The sequence below is a fragment of the Aspergillus novofumigatus genome (assembly GCF_002847465.1).
Source record: "Aspergillus novofumigatus IBT 16806 chromosome Unknown P174scaffold_4, whole genome shotgun sequence".
In the NCBI taxonomy this organism is placed as follows: domain Eukaryota; kingdom Fungi; phylum Ascomycota; class Eurotiomycetes; order Eurotiales; family Aspergillaceae; genus Aspergillus; species Aspergillus novofumigatus.
The window spans coordinates 3,059,025-3,076,076 of record NW_020194277.1 but is presented as its reverse complement, the minus strand read 5'-3'; the positions used below and the strand labels follow the sequence as shown (position 1 = coordinate 3,076,076).

At 51.3% G+C, this 17,052-nt stretch overlaps 5 protein-coding genes across 5 annotated transcripts; 2 read left to right on the top strand and 3 right to left on the bottom strand.

The window, feature by feature from the left end:
- The first annotated feature begins 142 nt into the window (after positions 1-142).
- On the top strand, positions 143-2,121 carry P174DRAFT_441873 (putative tRNA-specific adenosine-34 deaminase subunit Tad3). The gene is made up of 4 exons (XM_024827439.1): positions 143-408; positions 477-528; positions 587-920; positions 989-2,121. The coding sequence occupies exons 1-4, from the start codon at positions 312-314 to the stop codon at positions 1,955-1,957; spliced, it is 1,452 nt and encodes a 483-aa protein (XP_024683165.1). The 5' UTR covers positions 143-311; the 3' UTR covers positions 1,958-2,121.
- A 129-nt stretch (positions 2,122-2,250) lies between these two features.
- P174DRAFT_441872 (uncharacterized protein) lies at positions 2,251-7,532 on the bottom strand. Its single transcript, XM_024827438.1, has 3 exons — positions 3,098-7,532; positions 2,853-3,041; positions 2,251-2,793 (listed from the first exon to the last, which is right to left on the bottom strand). Exons 1-3 carry the CDS (start codon positions 7,331-7,333, stop codon positions 2,638-2,640), a joined length of 4,581 nt encoding a protein of 1,526 aa, XP_024683164.1. The 5' UTR covers positions 7,334-7,532; the 3' UTR covers positions 2,251-2,637.
- Positions 7,533-7,815: 283 nt separating this feature from the next.
- On the top strand, positions 7,816-9,066 carry P174DRAFT_504284 (uncharacterized protein). The gene is made up of 2 exons (XM_024831200.1): positions 7,816-8,104; positions 8,176-9,066. The coding sequence occupies exons 1-2, from the start codon at positions 8,088-8,090 to the stop codon at positions 8,639-8,641; spliced, it is 483 nt and encodes a 160-aa protein (XP_024683163.1). The 5' UTR covers positions 7,816-8,087; the 3' UTR covers positions 8,642-9,066.
- A 305-nt stretch (positions 9,067-9,371) lies between these two features.
- P174DRAFT_460628 (chitin synthase export chaperone) lies at positions 9,372-10,706 on the bottom strand (the record flags this gene model as incomplete). Its single annotated transcript, XM_024829911.1, has 6 exons — positions 9,372-9,589; positions 9,725-9,998; positions 10,063-10,156; positions 10,219-10,306; positions 10,372-10,468; positions 10,563-10,706. The coding sequence occupies 6 exons, from the start codon at positions 10,704-10,706 to the stop codon at positions 9,372-9,374; spliced, it is 915 nt and encodes a 304-aa protein (XP_024683162.1).
- A 2,061-nt stretch (positions 10,707-12,767) lies between these two features.
- P174DRAFT_460627 (Delta(24(24(1)))-sterol reductase) lies at positions 12,768-16,603 on the bottom strand (the record flags this gene model as incomplete). The annotated part of the gene is made up of 10 exons (XM_024829910.1): positions 12,768-12,922; positions 12,997-13,108; positions 13,181-13,432; positions 13,500-13,651; positions 13,701-13,792; positions 13,843-13,868; positions 14,651-14,868; positions 14,927-15,258; positions 15,329-16,387; positions 16,566-16,603. The coding sequence occupies 10 exons, from the start codon at positions 16,601-16,603 to the stop codon at positions 12,768-12,770; spliced, it is 2,436 nt and encodes an 811-aa protein (XP_024683161.1).
- Between the last annotated feature and the right edge of the window lie 449 nt (positions 16,604-17,052).

Here is a 17,052-nt window from a genome sequence, read left to right as displayed (position 1 = left end):
AGGCATCAACTCCGGTCCGGTTACAGCAGGGCTTAGGGCGCGCGGCGTAGGGCGCAGGGCTTAGGGCTTAGGGCTCAAGGTTACGGCCTGGATAAATGCGTATCCATGGAAAAGCCGCAGCTCCACTGACTGTCAGCCAAACCATGAAGTCATAATGGGTCGGCGATTGCTATACGAGAGGTAGATACTTCAAGATCGCGCTGGGATTGTTCTATCAATTGCGCGTGAGCCGCGGCGATCTAGAGCGTCATACTACGAGATAGAAGCGCTCGACGTCCTGTGTTCATCCCTCGCAGCGGAGACGGATGTCAATGGAGGTACGGGACATCCTGAGGAGTATCGAGCCTCTTCAGGGACATGTATTGCCGATCAAGACCGTCCAGGAGACACAGACGACTGAAGAGTTTGGTATGTACTTTGGACGGCCACAGAGGGATGGCCTTTCCTAAGTATAATTATTGTCTAACGGACTTTAGAGGATGCATATGTAGCAGAAGTCAACGTGAAGTTGGCCTCGAAAGTGGTCAAGTAAGTCATTTACTCCAAAGGCGCGGACAGATCGCGAGTGGCTAACATCGCTGTAAAGAGCACTTGATGCTGCTTTCCCTCGCGACCCTACTATCCCTGTGAACCATCTCCGACGGTTCGCCAAACATTCCCAATTGCCAGAATCCCTGCGCTCAGCCGTCCAGCACAATGAATCCGCACCGCAGACAATCTTTGTCCTGGTCTCACCTCCTCTCCCAGAAGTTGATGCTCTCCAAAAAGTACTTGCTCCATTTGCTCCCACCTCCTCGACCTCTTCCGAAAATAAGCCTGAAGCCGCCCCTGCGATTTCCCTGCACACAATCAGGATCCCTACTCAACCGCCCTTGAATGCTAAACAAGCCGAAAAATGGACATCGACATACTGGCCCGTTGTCTACAACCCCGCCGCCCGCGAGCCACGATAGCACCGCCGCCGCAAATTCTAAACCGCGCACTCGAGTCCATCCAACCAGAAGCCGGATATTACTTGGCGCTGGCCGAGAAAGTCGCAGAGGAAGCAGAGAAATCCGGCCGAGGCCGCAGAATCGGAGCGGTAGTGGTTGATCCCGAAATTCTCGCCTCCATCGACACTACTGACGACGAGGATGGCACGAGATGGACAGAGGCCGTCGTTGCCGTCGCAGGAGACGCGCGATATTCTCGTCGGGAAGCCGGTGCGCTCTCTACGTCAGAGCTGAATATTGAACCGGGTTCATCTGCAGCAGCACAGACATACAACTCCGACCTGGAAGGCGGGCCTGAACTGCACGCGCTGATGCGCGCCGTGGAAATGATCGCTCAGAAACGCCGTGAAGAAGACCGCGCAGCTTCAGATACGGAACCGTACCCCAGTCCCTTGGAATCGTACTTTCTCTCCCAGTCTGACGTGTCGCCCTCCGCGACCCGGTCAGATTCACAAGAACCGTCACCCGTCCCGGAAAAGCTTCTAAAGACAAACTCCGCCTCACCTGTTGTTCCCACGACGTCGAACACTCCCCCGGTTGCTCCGGTTGCTGCTCCGCGTATCCGTTCGCGTGCGCAGGGCGGCTACCTCTGCACAGACCTCGATGTATACCTCACCCACGAGCCGTGCTTATGTTGCTCCATGGGGATGCTCCTCTCGCGCTTCCGAGCGGTGATCTTCCCTCGAAAGGGACGGATGGTTACGGGAGGACTAGCCTCGGAGCCTGTTGTCTCGCCAGCGTGTGAACCTGACCCTGGTCATGGCCCTGAAACCGAGCCTGAAGAGCCTGAATCGAAGGCGCAAATGGGTGAGTCGGAGTCGGCCGATCCGGCAACAAACAGAAAATACTATGGTCTGCACTGGCGCAAGGAGTTGAACTGGCGGGCGTTGGGCTTCGAGTTTGTCGAGGATGATGATCTTGCTCGGTGTACAGAGAGTCAGACTGGAGTTGCTTTTCATGCATGATACCAAACTGTGATGCCCAGATGTGCTATGGAGTATGGATTTGTATAAGCATGGTGGTTATGGCAGCATGTCTTCCTTGACGCTTGAGAGTGATGAATCAAAGAATGCATCATTCTGACTACTTGCCCATCCTTATATTTTTGTCTGCCTGACAGCAAGGACACGTTATAGCTAATACTTTTGTATGTATATAGCCCTTCCTGCCTACCTATGCAGGGTCCAAAATGAGTAGAGTCCTAACAGAACCACTCTAGAATTTAGCTTCACTATGTCTTTCGGTCTTAATGCAAGACCTTGGTAGCTCCCGCTGCTACTTGGTAAGGCTAGCTGGAAGATCCAGAATAACAGGTGTAAAGTCCAGCGTCGCTTCCCTATGGATAAGTCATGATATTATGCATCAGTCATTAGACTAAGAAGGCGTCGCTTCGTGCTAGCACGTATCATCACTCCCTTGAATCATTAATAAACAAAAGAAATGCCCAAAGAGCCTCGTCCACCACATCCAAGCCTCCCCCAAATGTCCACGCAATCCTTCTCGTTTGGGCATTACCCTCATCTGCAGATGTGTTCACTCGTCCCCAGCCATGTTCCCAGAGTGTAGACGCGAACGACTTATTCCTCTCTCCATTCATTATCAAAGGCTGTCTCCGTAGATGGATCCAACGCGGCAAGTAGATAGATCATCTACAAAGCTCCTGCAAACGCCGATTGATGGGACCGAGTTTGCGAATGACGGGAGAATGAGGGTTGTTCGAAGCGACTTCCATGTACAAGGTATTCAGCCGCTGTGTGAGAATTTCGATGATCCTAGGTGCAACATCGTGAATGTCGGGGTCCTAAATGTAAAACCCAGTCAGTCATGGCTATGAAAGCGGATGGACTTCGTCAGACGTACCCTCAGGTCAACAGAGTGGAGGACAACATCCAGCCAAGTGAGACGGTCGTCAACGTTGGTGTGCAGAGAAGACGTGACTGCGACACCGACCGAAAGAGCCACGATGGGGGAAAGCCTAGTCAGGTACGATGGGTTGAGGCGGACAAAGAGGTTATCGAACAGATCGGCCTGCTGACTAGATTGAAGCCACTACAGCACCATTAGAGTCAGTAGCTCGCCTTTGACCTAATTTTAAGAGTTCATACCTTGACTGAGCCCTCTTCGTACCGACCTTCACTCATTAGCTGGGCAATCTCTGCCAGTTCAAGATCCTCGGCGGTTCTGGCCTCGCTGGGAGCAGCAGCCCGACCGGCAGATGATGCCTGCTGCGAGCTGCGGCTTTCCTCGTCCTGCTGTTTGGCGCTCAACACGCGGTTGAGTCTCAGGATTTCATTTTGGAAGTTAGTCTGGGAAGCAGCCATCGACGCGACCGTGTCAGACAGACCACGAACGAGAGTTGTGAGCTGATCGATCTTCGTGGCATCGTTGTGGCGCTGAATTTCGTACTGCTTCATCTGAACCTGCAACTGCTTCTGTATGTCCGAACCGATTTGTTCTGCGGCCTGCAGAGCAAGGGTCTTGAAGGAGGGGATGATGGAGTTGTGCAAGGCCCTCGACATCTCACTCTCAAGGTGGGAAGCGATTTTCTGGCCAACAGCATCCGAAATGACTTTCATCACTTCAGGTTGCTTGACTGAACGAGCAACTGCATCAGGCAGAACCTGACGCACCTCACGAGGCACAACACTACCCAGGTGCTGAGAAATGACCTGATCTAGCTGTTTTCCAACAGCAGCCGATGTAAGCTCAGTCAGGGCAGGCACAACCTCAGATTGAATGCTGCTAGACACGATACGAGCCAGGTTCTTCTCCACGTTGTCAGACAGGGTGCTGGAGACCAGCCGCAAAACTTGATCCTGTTTGGCTGCAGATGCAGCGTCCCAGTTGCGTCGCTCCTCGTCGAAGCGGGAGTACAGGCCTTCAAGCTCGCGACCAAGACTCTTATTAAATTCAGTAGTGACACCAGTCTGGAGTGCCTCCAAGTGCTTGGCCCAGATCTCACCAGCTTTACTGGCACCAGCTCCAGATGCGAGGGGCGCGGCAGCAGTGACGGCAGGGAGAGGGGCGTCCATGGTTGATGGCTGTGTTGTGGAAGGTGCCAGTTGGGTGGGCTGTTCAATTGGTTGAGGCACAATGCCGGACTCACTGGACAGCCCCTCAACGGCAGTGAATGTTGCTTCCTTGGCTTTCGCTGGGCTCTCACCGGTAACGGCGGTAGCAGCAGCAGTAGCCTTCTTTTTCTTCTTTTTCTCAGACTTCTCGACGCCATTGGCCGCTGCGGCTGGCTCAGCCTGCTCCTCGGCAGACTTCTTCTTCAGAACCGGCTTGACAGGGGACACAGCGCTTGAAGGAGCAGCAGCACCAGCAGCTTCAGTGGTCGCCTCAGGGGTCTTCTTGGCCACTTCCCTCGGCGTAGCTCTGATGGAGGCGGAAGCCGAATCACCATTGATTGAAGGTTCATCGGCGACGTAGCTGGGGAAGGCCTGAAGCTCAGAAATTTCGATGTAATTCTCCTCCAGCGCATTCACAGGGCGGATAATCTTATTGTCGACGCCCCATCCCAGGTCTTCTTTCTTGACGCTCAAGCAAGTCACTCCACGCGAGTGCATCACGTAAAGCTCGAAGAGCGCACTGTCTTCTTTGCTATCTCCAGGAGCCTTAGTGGCAGGGAGAAGATCCAAGCTGCGCAACTGGCCCTTAGAGGCAAACGAAATCTCCCGAATGCCACTCATGCATGCTGTAGATTCTGGCTTGGGCAAGCTCGAGTCCTTCTCACCCGAGCGCTTGATGAAAGATGCCTGCGACATGGGCTGTAGATTATATCTAGGAGCGGACAGGTGAACAAAGTAAATGGAATTGCGCGTAGGATGTCCGACCACAATGATGCCAGAGGCTGCGTGGTAGGCGACACTGCAGATGGCATCTGATTCGTTCTCGTGGGGGAACTTGAGCTCCTGCACGGCCTTGCCAAGCCCAATATCCCAGAGCTGCAAGGTGTGGTTTTGCTTAAGTCCGACCAGAATGTAACGAAGCGCCATCGATTTGGCATAAGGACGCAGCTTATCGATGAACAGGACAGAGGTGGGCCAAGACTTCTCCGTAGGAGATCCGGTAACAAAGGTGTTCAACGGGACGCGCACCTCAGCTGGACTAGGCATGTTCGTGAAGAAATCGGGATTGTTGACCACTTCGCGAATATCCCAGAAGCGTAGTCTGCCGGTCTTGTCTAGAGAAGCAATGACAGTATCGTCGTCACTGAACACAAAGTCCTTGCCAGCCTTGCCAGTCGAGATCTTGAGGGCCCGTTCCTTGAAAAACTTCTCCGTGTTGACGGTGCGTTGAGACCCCGAGACACCGTAGTTTGCATTGGCAGCCGCCTGAGGACAAACGACGTAGATATTCTTGCCACGGCCGATGGCGAAGAAGCCGGGATGACGAGAGCTTCTCTTGGCCCGCGTTTTCAGCTGGCCACCAGAAGTGTTCTCATCAGAAGCCGGGAACGGCGGGAATATCAGGCTCTCGCTCTCCAAGGCATCCAGCTCAAACAGATCCTTTTCGCCGCGCGAGATCAACGCCCAGTAGACCGTGCCGCTGACACCAATGCCCAAGATGGCTTGCTCCTCGGATACGCCGCCCGTTGTGGCTGAGGTGCAGAGAGTGACATTGAACACACGGTCGCGGGTTGCACGGAAGACTTGCTTGTCACTTCCATCCTCCTGACGAATGATCCTCATGCCTCCATTCTTCGCTAGGGCGTAAACGATGTATTCCGATGTAGCCGAGGTCAAGGAGCGGTCCAGTTGATCAAATTCCTTCTTCAACCGGGCGATGTCCATGATGCCATCATCCCGAATGGTCGGAGATTCCTGGGCATTGCCCTTAAGGGAGATGGAAATGAACGGCTTCAGAGGAAAGTTGTACACGGGAACAACGCGCTCTTCTTCCTTCGCAGCACTGTCCTCGGCACTCTCCCAGCTGTCTGCAAGGGCCTCGCCACTTTCGCCATTAGTGGTTTCGTTGATAGCTGCAGTACTGTCCGCGGCGGCATCCTGGGCGGCTGCTGCTTCAATCTTTGCAGCCTGCTTGGCCTCAGCAGCTGTGTCACGAAGGTGGCTAGCGACGGAGGAAATGACCGCTTGAGTGCTTTCTTCCTTGTCCGTTCGTACAGCCAACGACTCGTCTTCCTTGGTCGTCTTGTCATGCACTTCAGCAACGTCGCGGCCAACTATCTGATCCACCAGTTTGCCAACTACCTGGTTAACAGCCTCGCGCTGCTCTGCGTCAAGAATTGGCGATGATGGGCGTTTCGCGGCAGACGATGCTGCTGGCTGAGACACGGGAGCAACATCCGCAGTTGCAGTTAGGTTGATCTTCTGGCGCTGGGTGAGCTCGACAGCGGGGCTAGCACTCCGAGACTTGATCTGAGGAGAGGCCTTGCGTGGCGATGCAGCTGCCAGTTGCTCAAAGGGGTTAGTGTATGTGAAGATGCCTTCCTTGGGCGTCAGTGTCGACTTGGACTGTTGAGAAGATATTATGTCCGGCTTCCCAGACACCATTTCCTCAGGACGCGCTCCTTGCACTTCAACTGATGCCTGTGCGATCGGCTCAGCGACAGGGGACTTGACCGGAGACACAGACGCTGCTGGTTGGGATACCGCCTTCCCGTGCCCGTGGGACACGTCCTGGCTCGGCGATGGTCGGTTGAGCAGACGAAGCAGCATCTCCTGCGTGTTTTCAGCAGTAGGGGCCGCCGACAGGGAGCTCTCGCCGACCCCGGAATGACCAGGTTGAGCGAACTGCGAACTAGTAGGCATCATCGGTGGGGTTGCAGCCGAAGGTGGAGCTTGAGCCTGTCGACCGAACAGGGAAGCAACCAGATCAGACGCCGAGATGTTCCTCGTGTGAGACCTAGACACACCCTCGAAGCCAGTTTCCTGGGCAAGAGGAGACCTTGGCTGCTCCATTCCAACAGTAGTAGGCTGTTGTTGAGATGGAGCAGGGCCCTGATTAAACTTGAGCAGGTTCAGCAGGTTGACAGCACGGTCGGGGTTCTGAGCTTGAGGTTGCTGCGGGTACATTTCGCCACGAGGAGTGGCAGTATTAGGACTGAGGATATCCGAGCCATGTTGAGGCGGTGTATTGACCGGGGATGGGCTAGGGATGGCAGATGAGACCGAAGGGTGACGGTAGCCATGCTGCAACAACTGAGGGTGAGACAAGCTCTGCCCATCGTAGGGTTGCGGCTGCGTCTGCTGTTGCTGGGGACGGTAGCCCTGCTGGTAGTGCATAGGGTACTGAGCGTCCTGAGCAGGCATTCCCGAAGGAGATGGACGTGGTCTGATGCTCGCCAGGAGAGCCTGGAGATCGTTGGGGGTGGACATTTCTGTCAGCTCACCACAATGAAAGGCGACCTCCCAAGTGATATCCAAGCTCTAAGCTTCTCTCGAGAGCTCTCTTTCGAGAGCAGAAAGGGAGAAGTGAGGAAGCAGTAAGGTCAGATAGCTTTGGTAATTGAAAGAAAGAAGCGAAAGAAAGGGGCTAAATGAACGGACTATGGTACAGAGAAGAAGATGGGTAAGGAAGGGGGAGAAGGACGAGAAATGATGATAATTCAGTAGAGCAAAAAGAACAAGATGGAGGCCGAAGTGGCACTAGCTCGGTTTAGGTAAGTGGCTATTATATGTGGCTGATGCAGTTGAGGCTGATGCATACATTGGATACCTGAGGAAGGTGGCTACCTTACGAAATAAGGTAATTATGGCGGGGATTTCAGTTACGGTACGGTAATATCTCTTATTGGAGGGAAACAGCAATGACGCTGAAAATCCTCAGTCAGTGAAAGAATACTTAGAAGTACCTCAGATTTGTACCTCAGATTTAGCCACGATGTACCAGACATTTGCTCGTATCTCACCTGTCTGATGAGCGATTCTTTTCCACTATCTGCATCTAATCTCCATCTCTCCGCCTTCTCCTGCTCTCATATCTTCTTTTTGTGACTGTCAGAGGGAATCCCTCTTCCTCTACGTCAGTCTTTCTCTCAAGTTGAACACAACTCTTCAACACTATAACACTATACTTGTGTCACCGTCACAAGAAGTGTGCTACAGTCCTCCCAGCCTATAGTCTCCCACCATGTTCTGTCTCAGGAGGTAAGTCGCCACAACACCTGAAATATCATACCAAACTTCCAAGCCCACTCACTCACGCGATTAACATATAGCTGGTTACCGCTCCTCTTCATTCCAACCAACGCCTCCCCGCTCTTCATCATCTCCTTCGTCACCCTCACATACATCCTCCACCGACCATGCATCTACTGCTCCGCGCTGCTCCTCATCCTCTTCATCTCCTCCTGCCACTGGGCTGACCGCTGCTTCTTCGACTTCCGCGGCGACTGGTTCTCGCCGCGCTACGCAACTTCAAACCCCTACGATGCCGTCTCGGCCAATACCTCCCTGGCCGCGCAGAACGGGTCTCTGGTCAGCTATGTCGTAGAGACCGTCAATACGACCACCAAGGCGCTGGCGGGCGCCGCGGTTGAGGAGGCGCAGCGGCGACTCGCGCTCAACGGATCAAATGAACTGGGAGAGCAGGAGTGGACCGGTGTTGGACTCGAATGGTTGCGGAGTTTGCTGGGACGACGGGAGTGGACTCTTCCCTGTGTAGATGTCAAGGTTCGGCTTTGAGGGTTTTCGTTTACGGTCTTTCTTTTCCCCACCAGATGCAAAGTTCGAGCATGACCATATGAGGCTGAAATGGCGGATATCGTTTTGCATGCACGGGAGGGTTCATAGAGCATGGATTGGGCTTGTGTTATCTTGACCTGACCCAAGTTGTCGACTGCCATCCGCTTGCAAGTTGTCGTCGCTTCTAGGTTTGGTTTCGTTCTTACGACCGCTGTACAGAATCTACCGTACATACTTGATAATATTAAAGCTCATGCTTCGATCCGACAACTACAGGTACTTGCGAAGAAGCAACAATACTTGGATGGCAGGTTCACTGACCCTGACAGAAGGCAGAGGTTATATTTCAATGTGCAGAGATTGGTTATAAACATAGGCTAGTGGCTAGCTAAGTACATGACAAATAGGTATCTGACAGTAAAGGGGAGGATGAATATGTAAACATGATCACATGCCCGTTTCACATCAAGCTGACCACATCATTAAAGGGCTAATACAATCATAGTCACTGGTAGCATCAGAGAAATCGTGAAACATAAAGGTTGAGTACAGAAGTGGTATCAAAATGGCAGTCCAGGCGTAAAACGGAGGAAAAGACAGACGAGGACAGAAAAACGTGTGCGATAATACGGACCCTTCCTCGTCTGCAACGGTAAGAGCACTGTTATGGCTGAATGGGATTGGCAGTCGATTAGATCAAATAAGCGGGTGGTACAATAACAGTTGCAGCTTAGTTGTAGCCGCTGCCTACAGCCATCGGCATCGGCCAGTCGTCTTCCGTTATACTGCTCCAGAAGATCCAGACAGTAACGACCGACAAGAGGGTGAACAATGTCTCGAATAAGGCGCCGTTGATTTTCCCGTGCGACGCCTGGCAGAGATGGGTGCTGATCACGTAGTTGAAAATTTGGCCAATGGCGAACAATAGACCCGCGGCGGACAGATACACTGCAAATCCCGTTAGTTTGCTAAGCTCATGAGATTGGAGTCTCCCCGGCTCTGGTAGAGACGAGGCTGAACGTACACATTGGCCGGAACTCGCCCAGGACCCGGATCACCAAGACAGCTTCCAGAATGAAGAACGCCACGAGGAGGACGAGGGGAAGAGCTGGTACAGTACGTAGAGGGCGATATTTCGATAGTGATTAGATGGGTCCGTCGCGAACTCCCCGGTCCAGTCGAAAGCAGTATCTAGGGCGATATAACCGGTACCGATAAAGAACACCAGGGCAGAAGCAACACAGAGACCGAGAGAAACAGGTGTACCGTCGTCAAGGAACTGAAACCCGACAAGAGCGTTCAAGAAGAGGATCCAGCAAGTCGCGGTGATCGCAGCGATATGAACTGCCGTAAAACCCTATGCGCACCCCTCAGTTGTGTCCAATAGAAGCAAGGCGTCAACCAAAACAGAGAAAACATACCTTCAGCACCGCGCTGTCAAGAGGGAAACCGCCCACGGTGAAGATCTCGCAGATCTCGACGATAATGAAGCCAAGAAGGAACAATTGCATTTCCCTATACAGTATTACTCGTCAGCCCCTGCCCATGCCTTTCACAGTCCCTGTTTAGCCGCGTACCTTCGCCCAACCGCGGCCTTTTTCCGTTCCGATCGCCATAATAGGAAGAGCGATACTAAGATGGATATGAATGCCAGCAGTATCGATCCTGCACCGATATCAGTCTCGCAATTCGCGACTCGTCTCCGTGTCGTTCTATCCATCGTTCCATACCTAGGTTGCTGAGATATCGATGATTTCCCAGGGAGATACCGGTGAGGGCACAGCCGTCGTAGGCTTCATTAGGGGGTTGGTTGTGAGCGACAAAGAGCTATTGAGGAACAATTGCAGTCAGCAACCTGCAGTCCTATGGTGACAAGATTCCTATATGGAAAATCGCCTGAGATTGAGTTTGACGAACTCACATTGCAAACTGGCAAGGTCGAATCTCTGCAGAAGTCCTGTTCGCGAAAATCCCCAGGTGTTAACTCCCCTTTCGCGCAACCAGTAGACGTATCGAATTCCGTCGGCAGACTCACGTTGAAATTCCCAAATTGTGTAGAACCCATGATTCACCGACCGTTGAAGCGGTTGACCATGCAAAAGGACTTGGATGACCGTGGACAAGATTCGCGCGGCTCGGCGGTGGTCTTGCTGGTAGTTAAATTGGCTTCCCTTTTCCTGGGACCCACGCTAAGGGACCAGACCAGGCCGTTGACAATGGCTCCCGTCGCAAAGTTGAAACAAGGCAGTAACCGTGGGATTATTATGATGCCGATCGTTGTGTCAATTAAGTCTCTGCAAGTCAAAGGCGAAGAGCACAAATTTTGGTATTATTTGCAGCCAAAAGTGAGGAGATTTAATCGATGAAAACAGTGGTGGTCAGATCGTGAGTCAATTGCAGCTCCAAAGCGTCGGTTAACTGAGGCTGCAAGATTGTTGTCATCCACGAGGGCAATGCAACAGGACGTGAACGATGGCAGATTATGCAAGAATATATACTCCGTATGCGAGTAGACAATATGTCGAAGAAAGGAAGTGGAACTGAAGATGGAGAAATGGCTGTACAGGTCGACTTGACACGAGGTGGCTTAGAGCGAAAATACCATCAGGACGATTAATGTCGATGAGTGGTAGCCTGCAGAGCGCGGAGTAGAGAGATAAATCGGACGCTATAGACCAGATATCCAGCGCGCAAAATAAATTTAAACAGTCTTTGAATCAATACTTGTGAAATCTAACGGGCCATAATTGGTTTTCTCTCTCAAGATTTCTGACTCAAGGACCAAGCACTCCAGACGAAGCAATAATTGAGCAGGCTGGGGCTCTTGGGCTAATTGAGCGCCAACTACGTATGGGGAGAACTTGGATACCCTATATCATGATTCCTTCCATCATCCTGGAGCTTGGTCTGATTCTTCGAGGTTGGAGATGTTTCTCCTGCCAGAACCTGATGATCAAGGTGCCTTGATGATAATAGACCACTAGACAGATTATTGTCCTTCGACCATGGTTGTCGAGCTGTGCTTTGGATTGTACCAAGGAAGACTTCCATCTTCGTCCATGGATTGTTTTGATTTCCCCGGTTTTCTATTCTTGGTGCCTGCAACTACTTTACTCGTCCCTGATTCGATACATCAACAGTAAGGTAATTTTACCTGTCATGCAGACAATGTGCCTACAGTCAGTTCAATTGCACGAGAGCTAAACTAGGGATAAAAGTCCAGTCAGAGCCAGGTCTGCCAGTAGACTGCGGTATGAAGTCTACGATCCTACCTACTCTGTATCTGTAATTGTCTCGCAGTCGACATGTCCTCCCCAGCCCCCTATAGAACTTTCTCGTCTAGTTTTAGTACACATACCTTACCCATACAAGAGAATAGGTACCTCAAGTGATGAGGTCTGCCAAAATACGGTATTGTAACTGAATGACCACACCGACTGTCTTACAAGTTACACCTTATCAGCCACCCGATTTTCCCAAGGTATCTTCTCCCTCTTTCCATGGGGTATGCCGTATGGGATATGGAATAGATAGCGGTCTACTCCTTGCTTTTTTGAAGCCATACATTACTGTTGATCATCATTCTATTCAATCCAATGCCTAATGCACCAGTCAAGATCTCGCACCTTGCTTGGGATATTGCTATCGATCATATATTTTTTCCAAGTCGATGAACTTTGGATGATACAAGCTGCGCTTCTTCGTAGACCAGGTTCCAGTATGAGCTGATCTGTGGAATTGCCGATTGTAGAAGTCCGGCAGTCAGCGATGTTTCGGGAATACCTGCTTATGCATGAACTCACTCAAGATCAATTCTTATGGCTGAAGCTTTCCATTCCCCATGCCAGTGTTATGCAGTATTGCACTTAATGAATGTTTTCCCATTTATTTGTTCGACGATCGATGTACGCAGCTACTCGGAAAGTCTTCCTCTATCAAACATGATAGCAAGCGGGCCGTTCGTTCTAACTACCTGATCTTCAACTCGGCACAGATTGCGTGGAGTCTGAAACACCGAAGGCATCGGCCCATATAGGTAGGTGTCATGGTGGCTGACAGCCGTGAACAGCGGCAGGCCCAGAACATCTTCATGTAAGATGCGCTTCTATTGGCGCATTGACAAAATCTAGCATACATCCTCGATCTCCAATTTCTTACCATCGTGTTCGCCCAGGTCCAGTTTCAATGTCCGTCCGAACAACTCGAGCAGCATCTCAAAGCATACCTTGGTAATGGCGGGGTCGTACCGCCCCTTGCTGAGCTCGTCTCGAATAAATGCATCTGTCGCGGTTCTCCGTTAGTACTGCCATTCGAGAGACGATTATTAAACAGCAGAGCGTCATAATCTAACGTACGTTGAGCCCATGCAACCTCGTAGAAGCTGAACAGCACGCCCTTCTCATGCAGGGTCTTGCGGATCAGATCTCTACCCTCCGGCGGAACATGGTTGTCGTTCTTCCCGAAAATCTAAAGCATTGTCACTCAGCTGTCTGCTATCATCCAAATCCCAAAGCGTCGAACTAAACGAAATCAACTCACCATCAGAAGCTCACCCTTGATATCGCCCGCTCTCGCCAAACTGTCATCATTCTTGCCCTCGCCGAGGGTCTTGCTGTGGATGTCCGTCGCAAAGTAGCACACAGTTGCCTTGACGCGGCTGTCCAACGCACATCGGTACGCAAGATGACCACCCAAGCACATACCCGTTGCGCCTACCCGGCCATTGCAAGTGGGCAGGGAGAGCAAGTAATCAACGCACAACGAGGCGTCCTCGTCATAAGCGGCTATTTTCTACATCGCGGTTAGCAGCGCTCAGACATAATCTGCCGCGATGGTGACTCGGCTTGTGGATGCGTACCTTGCTGACTTTCCACTGGTTTCCCTTGTCGGTATCTTCAGCATTGTATAGCAGCGGCTCCGGACCGGTGAACTCGTGGTAGCTGGACGGCGCAGCACAGATGTACCCCTGGCCCGCAATCTGCCTGGCGAATCGCGAGACAGGTCCAGTCACTGGCTACAGTCAGTGTCGGCGTCGCCAGTCCCACGAAGCTGTACGCACCTTGGTAGATCTCACTGAACACTACTACACCAGGGAATCGAGCTTTGGGGTATCCAGGAATAGTAGGATGGAACACGTAGATACCTGATAATCTGTGATAAGCGGATAAGTCTTGATTGGGGTCTTGGAATCATTTGGTTACATACGCATAGTACCATTTCCATCCGCCTTGGTAGGCACATCGTGGAAAGATTCCTGGATCAACATGACGTGTGACAGCGAAATTAGGTGGTATGCAATGTGCTCAGTTGACTCTGTATGATCTTAATCTAAATTCAATTGAACAGTTGGCACAATCAATCAAAGCGATTCCACCTGTCAGTTACTGACTTTCATGCGACACATGGTGGGGTCAATGCCTCTCTATCGATAAGCTGCGATGGAGGGATGAAGACAGGTCATGTGATTAATAAGATATATTGTTGGCTTCAAGTGCCTGGATTCGAAAGCTAACTGAGTGACACCTTAGATACGAAGTATTCGTTGTCTTCTAGGTTCCTCGGAATTTATACATTATCATTCAAGCGATACAGTCTCGCTAGGGTCATAAACCTCTTTATCAAGGGACAGGGGTAACGGTAAGGGAAACAGAAGGAGGAGAAAAAGTAACAAAAAGGGAACCAAGTGATGACCGGTAGTAGTCAATCTAATGATGTACATGAATCGAAGTGAACTGCTGGTGGACATCAAGAATATAAAGACTCCTGCAGTAAAGTAAGAAGCACATGTAGGTGAGTCGGTAATATTGCTCTTCTAGACCCGATAAGCCGATGCATATTATTATGGCATATACCAAGTCTTGTACGTGATGAGAAGGTTTTGGAGTAGTGTTGTGCCCACAAGAAGGCGCGAGCTAAAGCTGTCGAACCGCTCAGCCTTCCCTTAGAATACATACTATAGACCAGAATCAGTCAGTCTGTTCGTCGCGTTTCAAGATGAGCAATACTTACGGGGATGAACAGATACGGAACCTGTCGTTCGTACTCCACCCAGGCTTCGCCGTACTTATTCCGGCAGCGTTGGATATCACGCAGGGCACGGTGGGTGATCATGCACGCGAAGAAGATGGGGTAGAACCAGGGGAACGGGCTGCTGAAGCCGGTAATCAAGCCCCAGTTCAAGGCAAAATAAAGATCGCATGTGTAGTGGATCTTACGAGCTTTACCATCTGCGCCAAGAGTCAGCATGTCTGTCTGGGTGCTCCATTGAAGAGACTGATCACTTACACCATCCATCAACGAGGATCTTGGAACCATCGGCGGCAGTGATTGTCTTGGGATTCTTGAGAGTCTGCCATGGGAGCTGAGGGAACGTCTTCCGAGAGACCATCGTACCACGCTCTTGCTGGCGGAAACGGTTCTTCTGGCTGTTGGTGGTATCCCAGACCCAGTAAACAAACAGATATGCCGCATACAGGAACACCAGGAAGGCACGGTTCCAACGGTAAGTAGCGGGGTCATGGCTGGCAAGGTAGATCGTGCAGTGGCAGTAACTCAAGGGCACGCCGGCCAAGTTCCAGAAGATGAGCATGAAACCCCACTTTTCATAATACATGTCCCTAAGACGAATTAGTTCACTGGCTGTGATGGCTATGGTTAATCAAGAGCATGACATGTGTGAAAGCTTACCAGGTCGACACGATACACTCTTCACCTTTGCAGCAAGCATTGGCGTACAAGAAGTGCGCCATCAGGAGGAAGCCAACTTCTCCAGAAACATAGCCATAGACCTCGTACTGCCGAGCTGCAGCACCGAGAGAGATGAAGAAGAGGATGAACCAAGGAAGGCGAACCTCGAAGAACATCTTAAAATCAAGAATACCAAACATTCTAGGATTGAGCTCCGCGCCCATGAAGAAATCATAGATATGATACCCGGTCATGCGATGTTGCGCGCCACGAGCCAACGCGGAGAAGTATGCGACGAAGGACACCAGGAAGCCGGAGATGATGGCGACGCTCAGAAGAGGCCCAAACTCATCGATGACAGTGTACAACTTGAAAATCCCGGTAAAATGGAGGACACCGGCAAGAGCAATGCTGGTGTAGAAAGACCAGACGCCGGAACAGTAGTAGGGGAGCTGCTTTCCCCCGAGATGCGGCAGAGCACGGCCCATGACAGTCACACCAGGGAGAAGGACGTAGCATAGACCTTCGAAGACGAAGAATACCCAGTAAATGATCCAAGCTCTGAGCGAAGGGTAAGCGCCTTCATAGACCAGATGGCCCATGTGCGCGAAAAATTCCAACATGCTCTGGCCGTCCGAAGGACGAGGAAATTTGCCATCATAATAGACGGCGCCAATCCACATGTAGTACATCAGCAGAGGGAACCCGATCATCATGGACAGCACTCCCCAGGACCCTCCAAACTCGAACTCTCCGCTGTAGTCAATCTTAGGATCCCTGCCCTCAACCCAGCCGTCAATGACTCGTGGCTTCTTCGTCGAACCATTGGCGCGTCCATTGGTGTGTCCATTGGTGTGTCCATTGGCACGTCCGTTCTCTTCCCCTTCTGACACATCCTCGGTCTTCACCTGACGTCTCCGGGTAGTAGACTTGGATCGCCCGCGGATTTCGGTCGCTGAATCGGACACGTCGTCCGCACTGGTCTCTGATGCTAGAGCGACGCTGCTGCGAGTGACTCGTCGCCCAGGGGTCTCAACGTAACCAGGGCGCTCCAATTTCCTACTCGGAGAAAAAATTAGTCAGACTGATAAACTCGCGACGTTGTGTATTGCGAAAAGGAGAAAAAGCAGACTCAACGAGCTTTCAGGGAGGCCAGCAAGTTTGTTGTCGCAAAAGGTTGGTTTCGGTTTCTTTTTTGCACTCTCTCCTTTCGTCGCACAGGGACTAATCCACTTACTTAGGAGTTTTCCCCGTTTGGGAGCGTGTGACAGTCATGATTTTCTTTTCATGAAATTGCCCCAGTTAAGAGGCAAGCAATTGAGCACCTTTATCTAGTGTAGAGCAAGAACCGAGAAGGTTGAGGAGGAAAGGGGAGAGAGGAAGAATGTTTTTTGGGGGTGGAAACAACAATTATTATTTACTTGGGGTTAGATTGCGACCAAGACTAACCAAGACACAACCACAACTGGGGAAGAGAGTGGAGATAAGATCGTCGATTGCACTGTGGCCTCTTCCCACGGCTAAAAATGTGGCAATAGAGAGGTAATGTTACTTTCAGATTCGAGTCACTCAATGAATGGGGATAAAATGTCACTCCATCGAGTCCCTCAACGCTTGGTGCCTGGTGCATTCCATCCCATCCTACGCTAATAAAAGCATTTGACGGTAGTAGAAATATCTGCATTCTAGAGCTCAAAGGAGAATGATTGAATTCGTAGAAAATA